Source organism: Meriones unguiculatus, chromosome 9 (genome assembly GCF_030254825.1).
Source record: "Meriones unguiculatus strain TT.TT164.6M chromosome 9, Bangor_MerUng_6.1, whole genome shotgun sequence".
NCBI lineage: Eukaryota > Metazoa > Chordata > Mammalia > Rodentia > Muridae > Meriones > Meriones unguiculatus.
In genome coordinates, this window is record NC_083357.1 from 5,196,279 (window position 1) to 5,218,328 (window position 22,050).

Below are 22,050 nucleotides of genomic sequence, written 5' to 3' on the forward strand. Positions count from 1 at the left end.
GAATAATACCTTGAAAAATATTTTAGAAATAACAATGACAGGGGCAAAGGTTAGCATGTCTGTTATATAAATAATCCACACCAATATAAAATTGTCTATTGACAAATAGACAGAAGACAAGAAGAGACAGCTTGCATGACAAGGAACTGAGGACTAAGATCATTTTAGCTGTTCACTTTACCGGAAATTATAAAAATTATCTGGGTGCAGTGGCGCACTCGGGTAGACAGAAACCTGGGCACTGCGACCAGGTACGACCGTCAAAGGCATGGTCCCAGAGACCTCTTCTTCCGCCTGACCTCTCACCTCCTAGAGTTTCTTAGTACTTCTCAAAATAGTGCTGGCAGCTAGGGAGTACACCCTCAATATGCACCTGTAAAAGACACTCTATACTCGGACTGTAACAATGGGTAAGGCAAGGACTGTTGTTTTTTGTTTTTGTTGTTTTTAATGAACTAAGACAAGCAAACGATGCCCCTTCTTTTCCAGTCATGTTACTTAATGGAGCTGGTTTTAAGCAGAACTGTCTGGGAAATGTTACCAATGAACCCCATTAAGACTGGCTAGAACCCTTCACAAAGTGGCTTCATGTCTGGGTCAGTGAATTGGTGGCCTTTTCCCTGGCCTGTGCTTCAGAATCCAAACTGCAAACAAAGACTTACTTTATACTTACTTGATAGGGGATCACTGTTAAAGTGAAAAACAAGCCCACAGAGAATGGATGGACATAAACTTCTGCACACATCGGTGACTTATGTTGACCTGCTACCTTCTGGGTTCTACAGATGTAGTGGCCACAGATGACATGATAAACAGCAAAAAGAAATGCATTTCTCCAAATACTCTTGCATAGACAGTACTAGAAGTTGGCAACCTGATTGAGTCAAATAAAACCAAGAGCCTAAGTTTGAACCTTATAATATTTCATACTCTAGTACAGTTTTCCAACCTAGAAATATGGAACATTTCTGAAAGAAGCAGCCACAGAAAGGAGAATGAACCAGGAATGGAAACAGAGCTGCACCTGGTGGCCAGGAGGACTAAGGCTTCCTTCTAGCTGTTTCTGTCCTGAGCTTGTGGCCGGTGCAAACTCCGTTCTCAAATATCGTAAAAACAAGGGGCTGGAGAGATGGCTCAGAGGTTAAGAGCTCTGGCTGCTCTTCCACAGGTCCTGAGTTCAATTCCCAGCAACCACATGGTGGCTCCCAACCATCAATAATGAGATCTGGTGCCTTCTTCTGGTGTGCAGGTGTACAAGCAGATAAAACCTTGTAAAAAACAACAAAACAGAACAAAAAACCAACCGCAGTCAAGTCAAAGAGGAATCAAAGAGGAGGAATCAAAGAGGTTGCTGGTGGAGAGGTCTTCCTCACCCCCAGCCCCTGCAGTGCTACAGCCGATTCAGTGTAAGCTCATCCCTGTGCTAAGCTCATGCTCTCCTGCTGAACACTGATCGCCTAGTGAATTCTTAATTTTAGATTTCACACATCTTGGCAATGGATGTTGGTGGGCCATCAGTATCCTGCAATCTTTGTTCGTTTTTATAGGCCTCATCTACCATCCTCATTGCTGCTTCTTGGTGAGGTGTGTGTGTGTGTGTGTGTATGTGTGTGTCTGTGTGTTGGGGGCAGGAGAACTTCCTGTTGTGATCTTTCAAAAGGGCTTGGAAACCTCTGTGAACACAGAAATAAACCCTTAGCTAAAGTGTGAGCCAGAGACAGAGGGAAGTGTCATCTCCACCCTCTTCTGCCTCTGTGGTTTGGCAATGACACCTGCTTTCTCGCTCGTGAGTCTATGCGTGCTTCATGCCAAGGCTCTCAGGGCCTGTGACAGTGAGCGTTGTTCTGATATACACAGCAGGAAATGGAAGATGGCTTCATAACTCTCCTAAATGCAGCAGTTGTTTCTAAGTTGATTCTGATGAGAGCTTCCCACTAGAGGACAAGACACCTGTGGGCTCCACCACTCAGAACCTCTGGCTTCTTTGTCATTGTCTGGAAAGGGAGGACTGGATTCAGTTATTTCCTAAAAGCTTAGTGGCATGCTCAGATGATACAGAAATAAGAACCAAAGTGATTCAAGTCACTTTGGACCTCTATGTCTTTAACACCTCTATCGATTGCTAATTTCCCCTTTTCACAAAGTGTAAGAATCAGCCTTGGAAGCTTCAGGGAGGGAAAATACTTAACAAGAGCCTAACACTGGTAGGGGTGTGTGTGTGTGCTTTGGAGAAGAAGATGCTTAAAGTCCACCTCTGGACGCACACTCCATTGCTGCTCTCTAACTCTCCCAATGCCAGGGTTACAGGCACAAGCTGCCACAGGCAACTCTGCACCGGCGCTGAAGATCTGAACTCAGGTCTTATGAGATTCCCCCCACCCCATTTACAGAGTCGATACCTTGTTTTTATACTAAGTTTACTAAAGTAACAAATTAACAATTTATGGATGAGTAGGTAGGTACCTGATAGCATGGGTGGTCCACATGTGTGGAAAAGTTGTCATGGTGGAAACAACAGTTCTTAGAAATTGTGAGGCGTGCTCTGAGGGTTCCTCTACGATTGGAATGATATAGCAAGTTCACAGGTTTGAACACAGTCATTTTCAGACTAAGCAAAATCGAACAAAGAACATGGGGCCCATACTTCAATATTAAGACTTTGAGGTAGATGAAAAGTTTTAATGTGTCAAAGGAAATTCTAGACTCCATGTTAATCAAGCTTTAAAAAAAAAAAAGATTTTTTTTCTTCTAACACTATAAGTAAATTTTTTTTCCTAGAGCTTCAAAGAAAGTTCCAGATTTCCAAATGAACTTATTTAGCCCATTTTCTTTCTTTTGCCTTCGTTCTTGAAGGGAAGATTGGGCAAGATTATATTTCAAAATGGGCCAGAAGGTAGAAGCTGGGAACTAGGATCTGAAATTAGGATGATTTGAGTTCTTAATCCCAACTCTGGGCTGCTTGTGATTTGAAGAGACCTTGGGCTGGACTCATGTGTCCTCTTAAATCTTGCTTTCCTCACCTGTAAGGTAAGATTTCCAAAAGAAATAAAGCGGCAGCCGCAGGACTTGTTAGCAGCCACAATGGCTTCTGTGTGAGTGTATGAGAAGCTGGGGTGGCCATTTCATGAAACAAAGTTACTCTTTCCTTCCTAGGCAACTCCTAGTTGGTGTTCCCAGGGGTCCAAACGAAGTTATTATTATTATAAAAGGTGTTCCAGGCACACTGGCAAGCTTCACATTCTTTCCTTACAGGTAGGCTAAAAATACCTGGTGTGATTTTATAGTTCCTAGAATGACTTTTAAACAGGAGACTGTGTAAGTGTCAGTAGAGAGGCCACCTGGCCATGGAGGCAGCTCCCTGCTGGCATGCATCATCCAAGACTCCCAGCCAGCATTGACCACAGACAAAGGCAAGCAGATGAGGGTAGGTTCAGTTCCTTATTCATGCCTTATTCTCATAGGTCACCTTAATTACAAATAAGTCCTTTGTTAGAAGTGTAGGGGAGGCGCCATAGTGTGATGACTACATAGATAATATATGACCTCTAGGGTTCTTTAGTTGTCAATGAGCAGGTACTGAGATCTGACTGTGTATATTGTTTTCCTTCATGTTTAGATGTTTAGAAAACAAAGGTTATACTGTCTGACCCCAGGGAACTTCTGTTTGAGTTTGACCAAATCATTGGGAAACCTAGCATATAGATAATGACTGTCAGTCTGTGACAGGGGATACTCAGTGAGAAACTTGGAAGCCTGTGAACACCATGTACTGGAAAGCAGTCAAGTGAGGCCGCCATCTACCCCGGGCACCCTTAGAGGATCATGTCTGCTGGAGGCACGTGGGCAAAGCACCTCACACGTGTCTGTCTCTGTCGTGTTGGTCCCAGATTGACAGGATAGATTGTAGCAGGCTCAGCTTCTCCTCTTTTCACTCCTGCCTCATCTTCTGCCTATGACGTCCTGTTTTCCACCCAGGTTCCCTCTGGCTTAGGAACCTAGCAGAACCAAGGCCTTGGAGACAAGTGAGTGGCCTTGAACGCTATAGTGGCTAGAGGATCCTGGGCAGATTCTAAACCCCTTTAAGTCTTATTTGCTTGCTCTGTGACTCAAGGCATAAGTAGACAGAAGTCCCTTGGAGACAGACTGGCAGGATATTGCCCTGTGCGTGTCATGATGTTGTTACAAGAGGATATTTTGTACCCTGGGAAATCAGTGCGGTGGTGGCAGGAAAGGCTTTCAAGTCAGGTAGATTTGAATTTGAATTCCAGCTCTGCCAATTAATTACTTGGTAAAACTTGGAACAAGTGTTTTCCTTTCCCTGGACACCTGCTTCCTCTTCCATAAAATAGAGTCCTAACATTGCAGCGGGAGAGAGTCAGGCAGAGAGAGGCCTTGGCAGCAATTCGATAAGGCTTTACGGGGTCAGCCACCTAAGTGTTGAGGCAGAAGGGAGAAGAATCTGATCCACAATGAGCCTTTACTCCATCTACATATCTTTTGCTACATGGGGGATGGGAAGAAAGGTGGGGAGTCCTTTACCCCAGAAATAAATACCATATTCAGCAAAACTGCCTTTGTCTCTTTAGAAACTTGCTGGCACCCATTGCTTCTGACTCCAAGGCAAAGCCAACATTTTGTTTCAGTCAACCATCTGTGATTTGGCTTCCGTGTTTATGGGTCAGCAGCCATTGTCTTTCGGTTTGTCGTCGAGACGAGCTGAACTTGATGTAAGAAGGCTAGGCCTCAGGACCTCCTCGCTCTCCCAGTCATGTGATGTCTTCTTCATGTTCGCACACATGAGTTTCAGTAGACTCCAGATAATGATACTTCTGGCTTCATATTAAATTCCGGCAGCTAGAAATAACACAATCACGTTTCAAGGTTGCAGACGCAGAGTTGAGAGAGCTGGCGTTTGCAATGAGCTTTTGGGAAAATCTATTGTTAGTGAGCATTAAAAAAAAAAAAAATTCCTGTCATTAAAAATATGTTGCAGAATGAAAGGTGGCCAAGCAAACAGTATTGTGTCCTGCGTGAGTGTGCACACCCATCCTAGGGAATAGCATTTTGAAACTATTTATATACTTACTTGAGGGGTTTGTGGGATGACAGAAGGACCGCAGGAACCTATTGTAGATCACCACCCTCACACTTTGCTGAACAGCTTACTCTACCTTATTTTTTCACATACCATTGCTCAGTAGGTGGCAAGGCGAAACCCCAATGTGAAAGTTTACATTAAAAAATTATTCTCAATTTACTGATTCTCATATAGTTGTTGGAAGCTTTTTCAGTTTAGAATGACCAGATTTGGGTTTATTCTGTTCTCTCTTGGGAGCTGAATGTTCTAAGATGTTCTATATTTCCTGGTTGTTCCGTGTGGGAAGGTGCTGCTTGAGGACACGGGTAAGCCAGGCGTCTGAAGGGACTAAGTGGTGCTGGGGACAGCTGGCACTTGCGAGAAGCATCGCAAATGTTTTCTGTTTCTTTCTGGAAGTTACATCCCTGAAAAGCTTCCAAGCTAAGCAGCAACAGGACAGCAAAGACACACATCTTCTCTCTCCTGCAGCAATGGTCCTGGGCCAGATGACTGTACAGGTTTTATCTGCAGCCAAATGTGGTCCCTGCCTTATCTGCAGCCTTATCTTCAGTCAGACAGCAGCCCTGTCAGGTCAGCTGGCCTGAGAAGCACGTCATCATCCAGGATTCAGCAAGAACAACCTGTCCTGTTCTTTGGGACACTGAGATGGTGAACTGTGCACCAGTCTTCATCTCTGTACTTGTATGTCATTTTCTGGGAAGCTAAGATCATGAACCTTTGGAAGATGGCAGGCAGATAGAGAGGGGACACAGTTGAGGCTGTGCAGGTCCTTGGTGAAGCAAAATGCACCGTGTTTGTTTGAGAAAAGTTCTACTTTATACATCTCATGGATTAAATGCCCAGAATCCCGGTGGTTGTGTAATCCCAGACAGTACTGGTGTCTGGCAAGACTGCATACCATCTCCTGCGGCACAGAATTTGGCAGGGTGTGAACGGGGCCTGTCCTATAGAGACCTCCTCCCCCCCCTTTCAGGTTAGTATCTTAGGATTTCACCATTGTTTTTGTGTCCTCTGGTATAGCCTTGAATCCTGCCAAGCTGCTCACAGGTTTCCTCTGTCCAGCGAGAGTTTTACCAAACAGATGATAAAGCCACAGGAAGGAGAAGGCAGAATTGTGGAATGGAAATATGTGGCTAGAATATGGCCGTGGTGTGGCTATGGAAAGTGTGTTAGGAAGCTGAGGGGAGTGGAGGTGGGCTGGAGAGCAGGCTGGAGGAGAAAGCACCTGATCTTTGGGCTTTGGAATAGGCCAGTTTGCTCTGGTCTTACCTGGGGGTTCCCGCTGAAGTGGGCCCATGACACACATTCCACAAAGTCTCATGTGTTCCTCCAGGCAACGCTAGGAGGATCATTGTGCTTCACGGCTAGTAAGCCAACAAGAGGAGTTTACGTTATGGCTGAAGGTTATCCATAAGTGGTCTCTGGCCAGAAAGATGGGCTCATATTTATCCATGGATACATTTGATATATTGATATATTCTTTGGTCAAGGTGACAGGAGCTCTGTTACCTTCAGCAGAGGCTTGGGGGTCATTCCTAAGCTCTGAGGGAGCCTACAGAATGTCTTAAAAGTAGTCTTGAGATTTGTACACACCAGCTTCCTCAACTCTGAAATAAGGGTAGAAGCCCCAACACATGGGGGCTTACCCCTACAGCCCAGAGGGGTGAGGGTGGGAGACAGGATATCCCTTCAGCAGAAATAAACAGGGACAGAACTTAATCCCACCCAGAGGTTCCAAGAAGTCAGTAGGAAGTAGCTGAGGAACTCCAAAGCCACAGAGGCCTTCCTTCCTTTTGGCCCAGTGGCAGGGACCATGCTACCCTTGCCATCTCTTAGGTACCCCATTTTTCATCCAGTCGGGATTGTCCAGTAGTACCCCATTTTCCAGACCCGGGAATGGGAATAATAGCATGCTGGGCACATTGCTTATGTAACAGTCTTCCCCAAAGTGCACTGCATCTTTGTCTGCTAGGATGACCTTCCTGTGATTCACAACCCAGGGAGACGGCCCTGCCGGCCGGCCTCCAATTTTGTCAGAAAGAAGGCCTCACTCCTGAAGTGACACACAGCTCAGCTCTAAGGTTCTGGCTCTGTCTGCCCCAGCAGAGTAAAAAAGTGCTACTTAAAGTTGGACAGGCAGCTGTGTAGCCAGGAGCCCCAGAGAGACCTAAATATTTGGCTTCCTCTTTCTCTGAAGGTCTGTAGAACCATGTCTGGGCATGACAAGATGAGCTTCAGGCGATAGGGGCTGGCGCTGGCTGAAAGGAACTTAGAGGGGTGTGGGTGTGTGCTTCTCCTCCTGCCCAGGGTTAAGTAATAGTAACATCCTGTGTAAGAGAATTTGAATGTGGTTTTCAGCTAAACTCCAATATTTTAGGGCTATTTATTAGATGTGTTTAATCTTGGGCCAATTTAGCCAGTAGCAGACTAATAAAATAACAAATGTGGGCTTGCTGCCAGGACAAATGTTGACTTACCCTTCTAATGTTGACTAAAATGAATAACTTTGAAAGTAATTGAGGAGGGAGGCCTTAGCCAACACTCCAGTCTGAAACAGTGGTTCTGTTTTATTTTACTGGCACTCCTGAGAGATTATGTACATAACCTGGGCTGCTGCCTGCTCCAGCTCTCTGAGAGGCCCATATTTTACTGAGTTATTTTTCAAAGTTCTTTGCCTTTTTTTTTTTTTTTTTTTTTTAATCCCTGCCCTCCTCAAGCCCATAAATAAGCCTTCATTCAGCAAAAATGAATGTCCTCGTGACAGGCAAGTAGGATACTACACTTTTCCAAAATGGGGTCCAAACTTCAGTGAGAAGGAGAATTAAGACAATAAGGTAAGCCGGGCAAGGCACATGCCTCTCTAGTGTGCTGTAATGTTAGAGGCTGAGGGAGGACAGCCCTTGTTTGAGGCCACATTGAGCTGCCTGGTGAAACCCTTTTCAAAATAATAATTTTAATAATTTATTGAGATTCGTCCTTTGGAAACAAAACAACATTCCCTGGACGTTATGCCTTTGGCATTCGTTGTGAAATGAATTGCTTCTCTAGAACACACTAAAGGAAAATGAAGCTTCTCATTTTATTCTCTCCAGCCACTACTTTTCCTTCATTTTGCCATTGAGTTTATTCAAACACGAGAGGGCTATAATACTTTGCCAGCATTGTTTTAGACTTGAAGGAAGCTGAAAGACCACAGAAGTTGTTGTAGCAAATAAGTTCTTTTCTGTTCTTGTTGTTTTTATTTGTTGTTTTGCACTGTGTGGTAAGCTGTTTGCGACCGGGACTCTGAGCATAGTTGCCTGGGTTCAGCCTGCTGTCTTGATGTCTCTCCCCTAACCAAGGCTCTCCTAAAAGCAGTCACCTCACAGACCAACGCTAGCTGAGAAACCAAAGCTACGGCTGGACTTTGGGAGCTCCCTGGTGCAGGAAGCACTGGATGCACAGAGAGCAAATGTCCTTTCTTCAACCTTACCTTGCTCACTGGGGGTTGTGCTGTGTTTTGGTGGAGTTTTTGTTTGTTTGTTTTTTGGTGCTAGGTGTTGAATCCAGGGCGTCATGCATGTTGAAGGCATGCTCTACCACTGAGATACACCTCCAGCCCCAGTATTTCCAGTTTTATGCCATGACTTCTCTGTCATCTACTCTTGAATGTTTCCATGAGCCAAGGTAGACATACTCTGGGCACCTTGGCCCAGCTGTGTGGCAGGCTGACTGCAGTGAGGGCATGAGCCTGAACTAATGTGCTATGTTCCTGGATATTATCTCTCCTGGCTCTCCTTGTTCTCCCATTAGCAAAAACAAAACAAACAAGTCCTAGCGTTTCGTTTTTTGTTCTCTTCTGAAAGAAGGAAATCGGGGTGTTTTCCTCCTAGCACCTGATTCAAAGGAAAGAATTGAGCCATTTCTTAAATGGGAAGTGCCGTCTCCCCATGTGCCCAGTGCAAGGCAGGCAGCCAGACTCGCAGCTGGCAAAAACAAACAAGGGCCTGGTCTCTGTGTAGGCATCAGCTGCTCCAAAGTTACAGGGGATCGGTCCTGGTGCTGTTCTGATGTTTTGTCACCAAAGCCCAGAATCCCTGGGCTTTGAAATCATGGATAACATCTGTAAAGGAAAATTAGAGTTCTGATCTGAGTTTGAGGAGCGTTTGCTCATCTTGTGGGTTCAAAACCAGTAATTCTGAAACCTGTGTCACTTGTCTAATCAATGAAGCCAGGTTTCCTCTGGAATTTGGGCTTCATTATTTGCCTTTCATCTTCTGGTGACAGATGACACCAGTCTAATTAACTATGTGCCAAGGGAAAGAGAGAAGGGAAAAGAATAATAGTGGAAATTTTGGAATTAAGAGCAATCATTTCATTACTGTCTTTTTGTACCCAACAAAGTGAGGTAGACTCAGCTGCCAGTTCTCAGGGACCTTCTTGTCTTTCCCTCTAGCCCTACTCCCCTGTTGCTTAAGCCATTCCAAGGAGACCTCCTTTTTGCTGCCTGTGTGTCCTGTCATGCCTCCTGTCACCCTGCCCTGCACACTGACCCCTTTGCCCGCCTCCTCCCTTCCAGCAGTTGGCACTGGCTCTTAGGACTCTGTCAGAGCCCTCCTTTGGCTTTCCTTTTGCAGCCGGGAGACACACCTCAAAAGGCGACACCTGCACATTTCAGTGATGTTCACTTTACACTTACAAAGTAAATAAACACTCTCTCCAATGAATGTGTTAATTATGAACGTGATGGTGGCACTTTCACAATAGTGAGATCCACAGACACCAGCTGGGTTAGTTTCCTAGCTCCCGTGACAAAGGCAAGTGGCTTAAGGGCCCAATATTGTGTCTCCATTATGGAAACAAAGTAGCTGATAACTGAGGTGTTTCCAAGCCTCTGCAGACTGCTTCCCTGCTTCTTTCTGGAGTTTGCTGGTCATCCCTGGTTCTCTGGCGTGTGGTTGTGTAACTCTAATCTGAACCTCTCTGGTGTTCTATGTCTGTATCTGTGTGTTTCTGTCTAAATCTTCCCTTCATATAAGGACATCTGTGATTGGATCCTAACTAGTATGACCTCATCTTAACTTGACTTATTTGTATAGATCCTAGTTCCCAATAAGGTTGCATTCCCAGACACCAGGTTTAGAGCTTGTATGTACAGTTAGCTGGGTTTAAAACTTGTCTGTGTATTTTTTTTTGGGGGGGGGGCTTCATTGACCTATAACAACACCGTAACCACATGTCCAAGCTGACATCACTAGCTGTCAGACCTAATAACATCACGTCCCCTTTGACCTAATGTGCTAAAGAAGGTACACCCTTCTGATGCGCTCTCAACCAGAATACAAAGAGCAAACTTCCTGAGCCTCATCGGGGGGAACATTACACTGGGCTACACTGAGAGACTCCCTGTAAAGTAACTGATGAGTGCTCCTGTGACATGTCAGCTAGAGAGCATGAGCAGTGCGTGGCGAACGGTCACTGATGGGAGGAAACTATGAAGAAAGAGGCATTGAATAATGTGGGATTTCAGATCAGATCCTGGGAGAGAAAGGGGGCCTTAGTGGGAATGTGGTGGAATCCCAGGGACTCCCCTAACATGGTGCTGTGCCAATGCTAACTTCTTAGTTTTGATAAATGTACTGTGGTTGTGCAAGACACGAGCGTTAGAGGAAGTGTGGTCAAAGGTATAGGAGACGCCCTGCACTATTTTTGCAGCTTGTCTGTGAATCTAAAATTACATCAGTGTCAAGTTTTTTGAAAAAGAATATACATGTATGGGGGGGTAAGTTCACCTTTTCTTGAAGGCAAAGATGGAGAGTGCTGATAGAAGACATCCCGGCCTGCAGGTCCTGCTCCAGCTGCTGCTCATGGAGCGCGTGCTTGTCCCGAAGCCTGTGCTGTGTGGGTCATCATTATCTGTGAGCTAGAATGGCAGAGCTGAGGAGGATTAGCCAGTGGATGACCACATTCGCCTCTGCCGTCTGAGGCGTGTGACCTCGTGCTGGGGGTTATAGTCTTGCAGACCTCTGTGAGCTCATCTGAAAGATGAGGATGACGACACGAGGTGCGTTCTGAAGATGTCATGAGCATATTATGTGAATATAAGTCTGGGGGCTGCCACAGATTACAGCTGTTTCCCACGGAGTTCCCTGTAAGCCATTGTGCAGTTATTCCCCCATTTTCCCCTCGAAGAAATTGTGAATAACATGCATAATATCACACAGGAAATATGAGAGCCAGACTAAGAGAGATGACTGATTGACCTACAAAATGACCTACAGCTCATTCATGGCCACTTTGTCCAAAAAAAGCGTTAATATGAGAGGGGAGACAATTAGCAGTTCCTGGAAGGACAAGCTCTCCACTAAAGCTTATGGCTTGGCAGGAGGCAGAGACACTAGTGTTGAGTGGTGTTGAAGGAGAACCCCTGACAGGCAGGGAAGGCCTTGGCAATCACAGGTCTGACCTAGCTGTCTGAGAGGGTGAGAGTCTTGAGCATAAACTGTAAATCAGTGTGAATGGTTTGGGGCTCTAAGGAGAGAGTGATAGAGTCAAGGCAAATTGCAGAGTAACGGGCTTTACACTGATTTGATTGGCGAGAGCTGGGAGGCCTTAGCTTCCTCCTTCCTAGAAGAGTGTAAATGGAAAGAAAAGCCCTAGTTGGGAGGGAGCCATGGGGAAAGCAGAGCATGCTTTCCCATTAAAGCAAATACGGTAAGGTCAGAGGCCTCTTGTCTGGAGACAGTCTGATCCTAAAGGGATTCTTTTTCTGTGTGCTTTTAAAGTACATCAGTGGGCCTCCACCAGATCATTTTATGAAGTTTAGTGATTAGGAGCCTGTGTGTAAATGCATTAGTAAAAGCGAAAACAACAACAAACAAACAAATCCAGTGATATGAAAGGGTTCTGGACCTGGTGCTGGGCTGGTGCCTCCCTGGCCTTGACTTCAGGGTCATAATGTAGCTCTCCTAGTTTTCACTTTCCCGCTCGTCCACATTTCCTGCCGAATTTCTTCTGTTCTGATGATGGCTACTTCTGGTCTCCCACAGAGGGGCCCTACTGATGGGCTCAGGGGCTCATCTTTTCCCTTTCTGCATTTGATGATACATTTTCAGAACAATTTTCTGTCCATTATAAATACTTTTAAAAAAAAGAGAGAGAGAGAGAATTTTGTTTTGTGCCACCCGCAAGATTGCAGCCAAGGGCATTCTTTTGACGGCTATCGACCTGTTTTCTTCATCTCACCTCACCTCAGCCTCATTTTATTCTGAAGTAGATCCCAAGAATTGTGTCATTTAACATGGCCAATTTATTCATGGTGATCAGAGGAAGCTCATACTATGTTTGGACTGATTTATTTAGAAAGTAAAGTGTAGTAGAATAGGGATCACTCAGGCAGAAATGAAGTCAGCTATGTCTGCTTCTCGTCAGGGGAGGACCCTTCACATCCAGCTTGTGCCATGGCCAGGAGGGCCTGTGGGAAAGTACCATGCCTGAGGATGTCATCTTGAGGTTTGTCGCATACAGAAGCTGAGCCGAGGTTGAGGACCACTGAGTAGCAATGTGACTGACAAGTCAGCAGCCAGATCTGGCACACTTCCTGTGAGGCTCAAGTTAAAAATAATGTGTTTTTAATAGTTGAAAGATGTTTTTTGACATGAAACTTCTATGACATTTGAATCTTTGTGTTCATTTGAAGAAAGGGTTTAAAAGTCCATGCCCACATTGCTTAGTTTATGTACTATTTATGTCTGACAGAAAAGATGGGTGTGTAAGATAGAGGCTGGGTGCTCCACAGAGTCTAAACTCCTTACTTTCTGCTCCTTTACAAAAAAAGTTAGCCAGCCCCAGGTAGAACGTGGCTCTGAGGTCAGCCTGCCTCAAATTATGGTGCCTCCTTCCATTTTTTTTTTTTTCTTTATCTAACTGAATGATTTTAAGCAAGCCAATCTCTGGAGACCCCAGTTTCTTCATCTTTCAAATGGGCATGATAGGTAATTAACATAAAAGCATTTTGAGATGAGGAAACTAGTAAATTTTATTTGTTGAGGTCTGAGATAAGAACCTATAGCCAAGCCAGGTATGGCGGTGCACTCCTAGGCTGGCCTTGAACTCACAGAGACCCAATTACATCTGCCTCCCAAACACTGGGATTAAAGGAGTACAAAGCTACATAATGAGACCCATTCTTGGAAAACAACAACAACAACAACAAAAAAGAACCTGTAGCCAGTATTAGCATGTTATCATCTGTTTGTGCAAATCAGTCACCAAGAGGTTATAAATTGATGTTTAACGTGAGGGAGATGAAAGCCACTGTAGAGTTTGGAGGTGGCCTAGAGGTGACTCTAATACCATGGAGCCTTGCAAAGGTTCCCCTGTCAGGTCCAAATATTTGAAAGTTGCTTTTGGTTTGTTTGTTTGTTTGTTGATATGACCCAATCAGCTCATGGACAAAGGCATCCATTGACACAAACAGATCTTCTCACCTCTGCTCTACACTAAGTCCCTGTGCCGAGGCTGCATTTCCAGCCACCCCTGGGAGTGGTGGTGGCTCAGAAAAGGTGACTCTCAAGGCAGCTGCAGACACGCTGTATCCTGTCTTCGTATGGCACCTGGCCCCACTCTGCAAAGTGAAGCGCAGAGAAAAGGAAGCGTTCCCTGTAGGTCTGTTTTGGTGAAACTGTTTTGAGGACAGGAAAAAGAGAAACTGAGCTACATTGTGTTGATGTGGTGGGCAGTTTCTTCAGGATGCAGTCTGCTTTGCTCTTACCTCTTGGGAGGAAGAATGACGAGATTGAAAAGTCACTGTGCCTCCCTAGAGAAAGAATTTAAAAATCCTTTAAGAAAACCTCAGGTTAAGAATGCAGTCAGAGTACTGTGTCCTCCTTTGTTTGCAGCTAGCTCATAGGATACATTAAATTGCTAACTAAATTCTTTTATAGAAAAATCTGGACTCATTGGTCACCTTCATTCTCTTTCCTCCCCTCCCCTCTCCTTTTTTACTTCTTCCTTTTTTGTCTTCTCTTTCCTCTAAATCGAAAAAAAAATGCATAAAAGTCAATGCTATTTCATGATACACATTCATAGCAAACTTGATATAAACAGAATTTTTTCTACTTGATAAAGAATCTCTCATGTTCTCATCAAACATAATAAATATAAAATGAAGATTTAAAAATAACCACTTTGGCAGGTAGGGGAGCTGGCTCAACAGCTCAGGGACTTGCTGCTATTGCAGAGACGCAAGTTTGCTTCCCAGTATCCCCACAGAGGCTTACAACCATCTGTAACTCCAGTTCCAAGGGATCTGACACTCTCTCCTGGCCTGCACTAGCACCGGGCATGCGCATGACACACATATATAATGCAGGCAAATATTCATCACATAAGAAGTTTTTACATAAATAAACATTTCTTTAAAATATTTCTTTTGAAATTGTATTTGTAAACATTTTGGGAGCTGAGCATGGTGACATGCACTTGCTATTGCTTCACTCGAGAATTAATGGCAAGAGCAGAAATTGAAGATCAGCCTCCATCCACCACATAGTTCTAGGCAGGCCTGGACCATACAGAGCTTGGTTTCAAACAACACTCACAGCAATAGCAACACCAGCCAACTCGTGTTACAGTCAGCGATTAGATTAATGTACCCAATACCTTTTTTTTTTTTTTTTTTTCCCTGAGACAGGGCTTCTCTATGTAGCCCTGGCTGTCCTAGACTCACTTTGTAGACCAGGCTGGCCTCGAACTCACAGAGATCTACGTGCCTCTGCCTCCCTAAGTGCTGGGATCACAGGCCTGTGCCACTGTGATAAGTTTGTACCCAGTATCTTAACTGTATAATAAACACTATACAGGCAGTCTTAATTAGTGAAGCAAAACAACAAAGCCTAGAGAACATTAAACAGAACTATTGTTATTCAAACCTACTGCCCGCCCCCCCAAACATTTTTAGTGATGGGCCTTCCTACCTGCCCTTGAGATCCTGTGATGGTGGTCATGGCAGTCATGGTGGTCATGGCGGTCATGGCAGTGGCAGGGTGTGCCCTGAAACAATACATCTGTGCCTGGTTGCAGCTTGCCTATCCTGGTCTGGCAATGTGCTTTGTTGGACCAGGCAGTCCATCTGCAGGTTATTCCTGTCTTCTTCCAGCACGCCTGAAGACATCCTTGGTATTGCATTTGCTAGTTCTCAGTAATGCTATTTACTTAGAATCTGGAAAGATTTTCTCTGAGGGCTCTTTAGACAGGAGTAAGATGGGGCTGGAGACAGACTGAGTAGATGGAAAAGAAAAATCAAATTAGGCCAAGAATTGTTTTTAATCTCTTATTGATAGTACCATAATTTATATCTCACTCATATGGGTCAAACATAAAGCCTCCCACTTAGATTCTTGAGCTTACAGCTGCCTGTGTTGACAGATCATGGCGGGGGGGGGGGGCTTCTGGTTCATTCCTCTTTGTGTGGCAGTCACCAGAGAGCAGCCTGATGCTAACTCTCTTGAGGGCCATGCCTCAGGGAAACAGTTCTAATTAGGACCCCATGCAGCAGCAATGTGCATTTCACAGTTGCACTGAATATGTATCCTATGGCTGTATTACAGTGTAGATCCTGTACATCCGAGTGGGCTGTCTAAACGGAGCAGCAAAGTCAGGGCGGCGTTAGAGCAGATGACGCCTAAGGTGGAGAATGGCTGGATCATCCTGCAGCCTGCCCATGCACAGCATTCCCTGCCGCGCTTTAAAGCCGACAGCCCAGCTGCTGCTCAGCCTTCAGCCTCCCCAGTCTGGTGCAGCTTTAACTGTGGAGATGAGACGCAGACTCCCTGGGCTCTGAGGTGCATGCAGGGTTACCCGAGACCAAGTCCTTTTCCCCTGTGACTTTGCTGATGTGCTGCAATGCGGTTTTTGCCGCCAAAGGGAGCGAGATCACAACCCTAGCATTTCTAGACTAAAGCAGAAGCCATGTAAAGAAATTTGGGGGTTGTTTAAGAGGCTGTATGTGCACACGCGTGTTCTCGGTATGCTGGGCATGCAGACTGATGTAAACGGGGAGGGGGGGCAAATCAGCCTCTGGGCACAGATGCTCAGGAGCCCAGGTGCGGGGCAGGAGCATCCTCAAGGACATCACTGCCTGGAGGCAGACAGCTTTCGGACCTTTCTCTTCAGCACTTCATCTTTCCCAGTGCAGCTTCTCCTATTAGGAGATTCGTCTGTTGCATTTTAAAACCCAGCCTTCCTAGTTCTTCGCTGTCTGCTCAGCATAGGATGTTGAGAAGCCTGAGACGTCCCTAGCAGCCGGATCCATTCTGTCTTAGAAAACCAACTGCTTTGCAAACCCACAGCTTATCTTTGACACCATGGAACTGTTTTGAACTTCTTTAAGTTTGATTTTTTTCTTTTCTACTTAAAATGTCAGCAAAGTATGTAGAGTCTTGTTAAGAGAGGGCTTCTGATTTCTGAGGCTAGCAAGGGCATCAGAGGACATGAAAACTTCCCGGCTGAATTCCAGATTCATTTCCAGAAGCATTTCTCCAAACGTCTGCTCCGTTTAGAATGCCCTGCAGGAATCCCTTGAAAAACTGGAAAATCTGGCTCAAACTTTGAGAGCAATGGCTGAAAAAGAAAGATGAACATCTTGGGGTAGGGCTTGGGGGAGCTTCCTAGGAAATGATTGAAGTCTGGCTGATCTGGCATTTTCCATCACAGTTTGGTGTCTTCATGTGCCGTCCATCATCTACTACAGATCAGATGGAGTTTAGGAAAACAAGGGTAACCTACTGTCCTCCTTGTCTTATAAAATGTTTGCTCTGTCCTTTCTCTCTTTCCCCACAGCCTGTTTTTTATTTGTGTCATTCTTGTTAACGTTCATTGGAATAAGGAGTCTCCCTCCCCCTGTTAGCCAGCTCTGGAGTAACTTACGGATTTGCACGTGATGTTTTCTGTGGAGGTGACTTTGAAAATGTGTGGCTATAAATAGTATGGAAACCAATACCCATGATACCAATTTCACCCTGTGCATTTCCTTTTGCCATTAGATAGTTTATGATATGTGCCTCTCTATTATTGTAGGTACAAAGATGCTTTCTTATAATCCAATAATTAGAACTTATTAAAAAAATATTTGGGGCTGGTCAGATGTTTCAGAGGCTTTGGCAGCAAGACTGACAAACCTGAGTTTGATCACTGGGACCCACATGGTGAAAGGAGATAAGTCACTTCAGAAGTTGTCCTCCGAGCCCCTCCTCCTACACACACACACAGACAAATAAATGTTTAAAAAATAGGTTTTTACTTCAATGAATTAAAAGCAATATTTGTTCTTTAGGAAAAATGAATAGATAAAGCATACACAAAAATGGTTCTGGCAAGGTGGTGGGAAGGAGTTTTAAAAAAAAAACGAAACCAGAAGCAACAAAACACATGCCATCACCTGGCAAGGTCATTGGCTGGGAACTCTCTACAGCAATGGAAGGGAGTCCACTGAGTGGAAGCTTTGAATGAAAAGCTGACTGATGGGGTGGAGGGGAGAGGTAAGGTGGGGAGAAGGGTGGATCCCTACCTTTCTGCCACCCTTTTGCCTCTGTCTTCATCCTCCATCATTCCTCTTTCCAGGCTCCTCAGCCAGATCACCTATGCCGATTCTGGGGCCACTGCTCACATTCTACAGATGACCCTGCTGCCTGCAGTTCTCAGAGCGGGATGGATGTGATGTTGTGGCAGATATTTCAAGATTGGCCTTCACATTGTCCTTTTTCTTCTTTTCTTTCGAATTCTACAGGAGCCTAGTAATAAAAGGGTCAAACCCCTTTCCAGAGTCACCTCGCTAGCAAACCTCATCCCACCTGTGAAGACCACGCCGTTAAAGCGCTTCAGCCAAACCTTGCAGGTAAGGTGATGTGGGCTTGTGGTTGCAGAAAGCTATGCTGTGATTGTTCATGCCACCTAGAATTTCTGTTGGTTTCAGGTGGAGCTGAATCACCACGTGCTCCTGTAGAGGAGTGCAGGTGAGGGAAGTGCAAGGAAGAAAAATGTATGCAAGTTGTAACTCCATCTTAGGCAGAGTAAGGGCCACTTCTGTTAGGTTTTTCCTCAAAGTTTATTTCTAAGTCATGAATTCTACCCATAGTGCACTCTTACTGGTTTTACCCAGCAATATCTCTGGACTCCTGAGATATAAGCATGTAATATGAACTGGATAGTAGTACAAATTAATGGCTTCAGCCAGAGTCAGTAAGCTATGGAGGTGGGAGGAGGGCAAAACCTGCCACCTCAGGCTACAGAGATGGCTCAGAGGTTAAGAGCTCTGGCTGTTCTTCCAGAGGTCCTGAGTTCAATTCCCAGCAACCACATGGTGGCTTACAACCATCTATAATGAGATCTGGTGCCTTCTTCTGACTGTCAGGCAGAGCACTGTATACTAATAAATAAACAAATAAATCTTAAAAACAAAAACAACAAACAAAAAACCTACCACCTCTTTGCTCATGGCTCGTGAACTAAGGATGGTATCAACTTTAAGTGTTTGGGGAAGAAATGAAAAGAAATGGTCTTTCTTTCTTCTTTCTTTCTTTCTTTCTTTCTTTCTTTCTTTCTTTCTTTCTTTCTTTCTTTCTTCCTTCCTTCCTTCCTTCCTTCCTTCCTTCCTTCCTTCCTTTCTTCCTTTCTTTTCTCTGTATAGCCTTGGCTGTCCTGGAACTCACTTTGTAGACCAGGCTGGCCTTGAACTCAGAGATTCACCTGCCTCTGCCTCTGCCTCCGGAGTGCCAGGATTAAAGGCATATGCCACCACAGCCTAGCAGAAATGGTATTTTTTATATGTGAAATTCTAATTTCCCTGTTCATAAGGAGCTTGGTTGGAACATAGCCATGCTTATCTCTTTAGAAAAAGGTTTGTTGACCTCTGGTTAGAATGAAAGCCCTGAAGTGTCTTGGTTCTGACTTTAGCCCTCCGCTTGAAGACTGCCACCCTAGGGCAGGTGACCTAACATTCCTAAGTCCTGCTTTTATTCCTTAGGGAGAAGTTTAGTACAGAGTTACCTTTTGTGGCTTGCAAAGGACCACAGCTCCTTTGAAGAGTAATTGTAGAGATTTGTGAGACAACAGAGTTTTTTAGTTTTTAACTAAAGGGCATTTAGTTATTACTAGCTGTGTAGCGAGTATTGTCTATAGAAGTAATTTTTAGATAAAAAGTATGTGTAATTGGTTTTGAACTTTATTATATTTTTATTTTGTGGGAGTAGGAGGGGCATGTGGTGTCATGATGCTTATGTGAAGGTCAAAGGACAACTTACAAGGAGTCAGTTCTCTCCTTCTACCATACAGATCCCAGGGATTGAACTGCGGTCATTAGGCTTGGTGGCAAATGCCTTTACCCATTGAGCCATCATGTCAGACCTATTCTTAACCCTCTCACTGCAGCTTGCCTTTTAAAGTGAAAGTTAAGATCTGTCCACAACCTTAGAACCAATTTGTAATCATAAAAGTTCTCCTTTTAGACTGAATCCCCCAAAAGTTATACCATGAGGTCTCGTCCAGCAAGTCATGGGGTCTTGGGTCTGCTGTTTCTCCTTCATCGTGAATACTTGTACTTAGCAAAGTTTTTATCTTGACCTTGAATGTTGAAAAAAGGAAAAAAAAATGTAGACCAGAAAGCTGTTGCCAGGTGACGATTTTGCCTTGGGTCTTATCTTCTCAAAGGAAAGAATTTAGCCAAAGCCAGTGTTTGAGCAGCAAAGCAAAGCCTTCACCCAGAGAGACACTGGCTGGGGTGATTGACCCATGCTGACAGTCATAGCTTAAGAACACTGTGAGGTTCTCCTACCCCCCTTGCATCCCTGCTTCCTTGTTGGTGGATGAGGGCACCAAGGCCCTGCGATGCCATCCATTCCCACTGCTCACCCCTTTCTTACCACCCCTCTGTTAGCTCTGCTGTTAATCGTGAAAGAATAGCTTACCACCCACTTAGCTCTGGATTTGCCTCTGTCTGTCTCAGTGCTTGGGACTATGGACTTCTGGTTATACTCTGGTTTTATGGTAGGAAGAACAGAGGAAGAAAATAATATTTTGTAGGGGAGTCAGCCTGCAGAGCTAGTGGAGAAGGATGTGTACGTACTGTCCCTCGTGGCCACTGTCTCAGCCCTGTGGACGGCTTCAGTCCAGGCTTTTCCTGGAAGATTCATTATCGCCAGAGTCCTGCACATCTGGTCTTTTGCTGAGTTCTGCTTTTTGAAAAGTTTTTAGACTGTCTATGCATTTGACTCTTTCCTTTCCAGTCTGGTGGCCATGGTTCAAGTTCACTGCGAGCTCTTTCGTCCCTTGATGATGGGACCCTACACTGATGGCCTCTGTTCCTGTTGCTTCTCCCTGGAAGGCCCACTCTATGCTGGGGAGCCCTCCCCCTGTACCTGGTCTTCCTGCATGCAGGGTGCCTTTTTCAAGTGCAGCAGATTCACAGCAGTGCGGGATTAACTTCGCCGCATGACAGTAACAAGTTAGAGTCAAGCAGCCAGCAGCTTTTACCTCAAAATGTCCTCTACTCCTGCAGTTGTCCTTGCAGCTCTTGGTCCCTCTGTGTGGTGACATTGCCTCTCCTGGCTTGCAGGCCTTTGAGTTTGTGTTTCTGAGAGCATTACCCCCCCATAACCGACCCTGATTGCATACCTTTGCTATTTTGATTTAGAGTTCTCAGGCAATCTTTATTTGTTTTTCCTGGTTCCTAAGGGTCCTGCACAGGAAACACTGCAGAAAACAGTTGATTGTCTTAGAAATTTACATTGACCTAGAGGACTGGGAAAGAGAGAAATTAATTAAGCCATGTCTGAAAACTAACAGACTGAGACCAAGCAAAGATGAAAAAGCCAGACCCAAGGGAGAGTCTGCCATGTGGAAACTGCCTTTTAAAGCTTCAAAGATTTTTTTTCTTTTGCAAAGTAAATCTTCTACTGACCTTTTTCGACTGTCATGATAAATAGCTAACCCTGGGCTGTATGTATGGGGCAGAAATAGAAAAGTTATTCATAGTGGTTATGCACATAGAGAATTTGACAATGTGTTGTTATTTGGAGGGAAGAGGTTAATGGGTGGAAATACACCTGCAAGCTTGTATTTGTCCATGCCACGTTCATGTGAGACCTGTGAGATGGTGAATGCCCTCGGACCCCCAGGCTACAGTCTCCCTGTAGCCCACCTTGGGGCATGCAATGTAAGCTTCTCAGACTTGTTTGCCAAACTAGCATATTCTGCTTGATGCCTCCTCCCTTCATTGCTTTCCTTACCAGCTAGAAAGGGAGGAAGGAAGAGCTAATGTAGGAAAGGAAACAAGGAGGATGACGGGGAGGAGCCGGCCCGCAGGGGCTGCTCAGGACCCACTGACGAAACTGGTAGGGGAGGGGTTGCACCCGCCGTGGTGTGCTCAGGTCATCAAGCCTGGCGTCAAGTGCATTTACCACTGGGCCATCTCATCTGGCCATTCCCTTTTTTGCTGTTATTGAGACAGGGCCTCACTGTATAGCTCTGGTTAGCCTAAGACTCTCTATGTATGTTGATCATCCTCCTGCCGCTGCCTTCCAAGTGCTGGGGTTAAAGGCATATGCCCCGTTTTACATTTTTTTACATTTTTTAATTTAGGAATAGGATCTCACTAAATTGCCCAGGTGGACCTTGAGCTCCCTCTGTAAACCAGGCAGTCCTAATGTTTTTGATTCCCTTGCCTCAGCCTCCTGAGTGGCACCATACCCATGCCACCAGACCTAGCAAGCAGCTTGGTTTTCTGGTGCACTATTCCTCTTTCACTGGCTCCTGGCCCTTTCGAGACAGATGGAACCTTTTGGCTATCCAGTTTCATCTCTCAGGTTGAGTTCCTTTAATTATAAGCCAAACAGTGACTTAGACCCAAACACAATGCTTCCATCAACACTGTGTGGTTCTGCCTCTGGCTTCTTGTGAGACCACAGTTGGTGAAGGAG

At 45.0% G+C, this 22,050-nt stretch overlaps 1 protein-coding gene and 1 long non-coding RNA gene across 9 annotated transcripts in view; one reads left to right on the forward strand and one right to left on the reverse strand.

The window, feature by feature from the left end:
• The window catches only part of Arhgef3 (Rho guanine nucleotide exchange factor 3), a 256,572-nt gene that overhangs the window by 203,096 nt on the left and 31,426 nt on the right, over positions 1–22,050 (forward strand). For 5 of the 8 annotated variants that reach the window (XM_021656759.2, XM_060390761.1, XM_021656760.2 and 2 more), the window contains one exon: positions 17,865–17,972. In XM_021656759.2, the coding sequence (XP_021512434.1) occupies positions 17,865–17,972 (108 nt within the window). Of the gene's footprint in view, positions 1–15,898; positions 16,856–17,583; positions 17,617–17,864; positions 17,973–22,050 lie in introns of those variants that run through there. The other 3 variants (XM_060390764.1, XM_060390762.1, XM_060390763.1) reach the window with 3 other exon arrangements.
• Positions 13,267–17,333, reverse strand: LOC132656408 (uncharacterized). Its single transcript, XR_009594149.1, has 4 exons — positions 17,257–17,333; positions 15,055–15,357; positions 13,851–13,895; positions 13,267–13,760 (listed from the first exon to the last, which is right to left on the reverse strand). It is a non-coding gene; the product is annotated as an uncharacterized LOC132656408 (long non-coding RNA).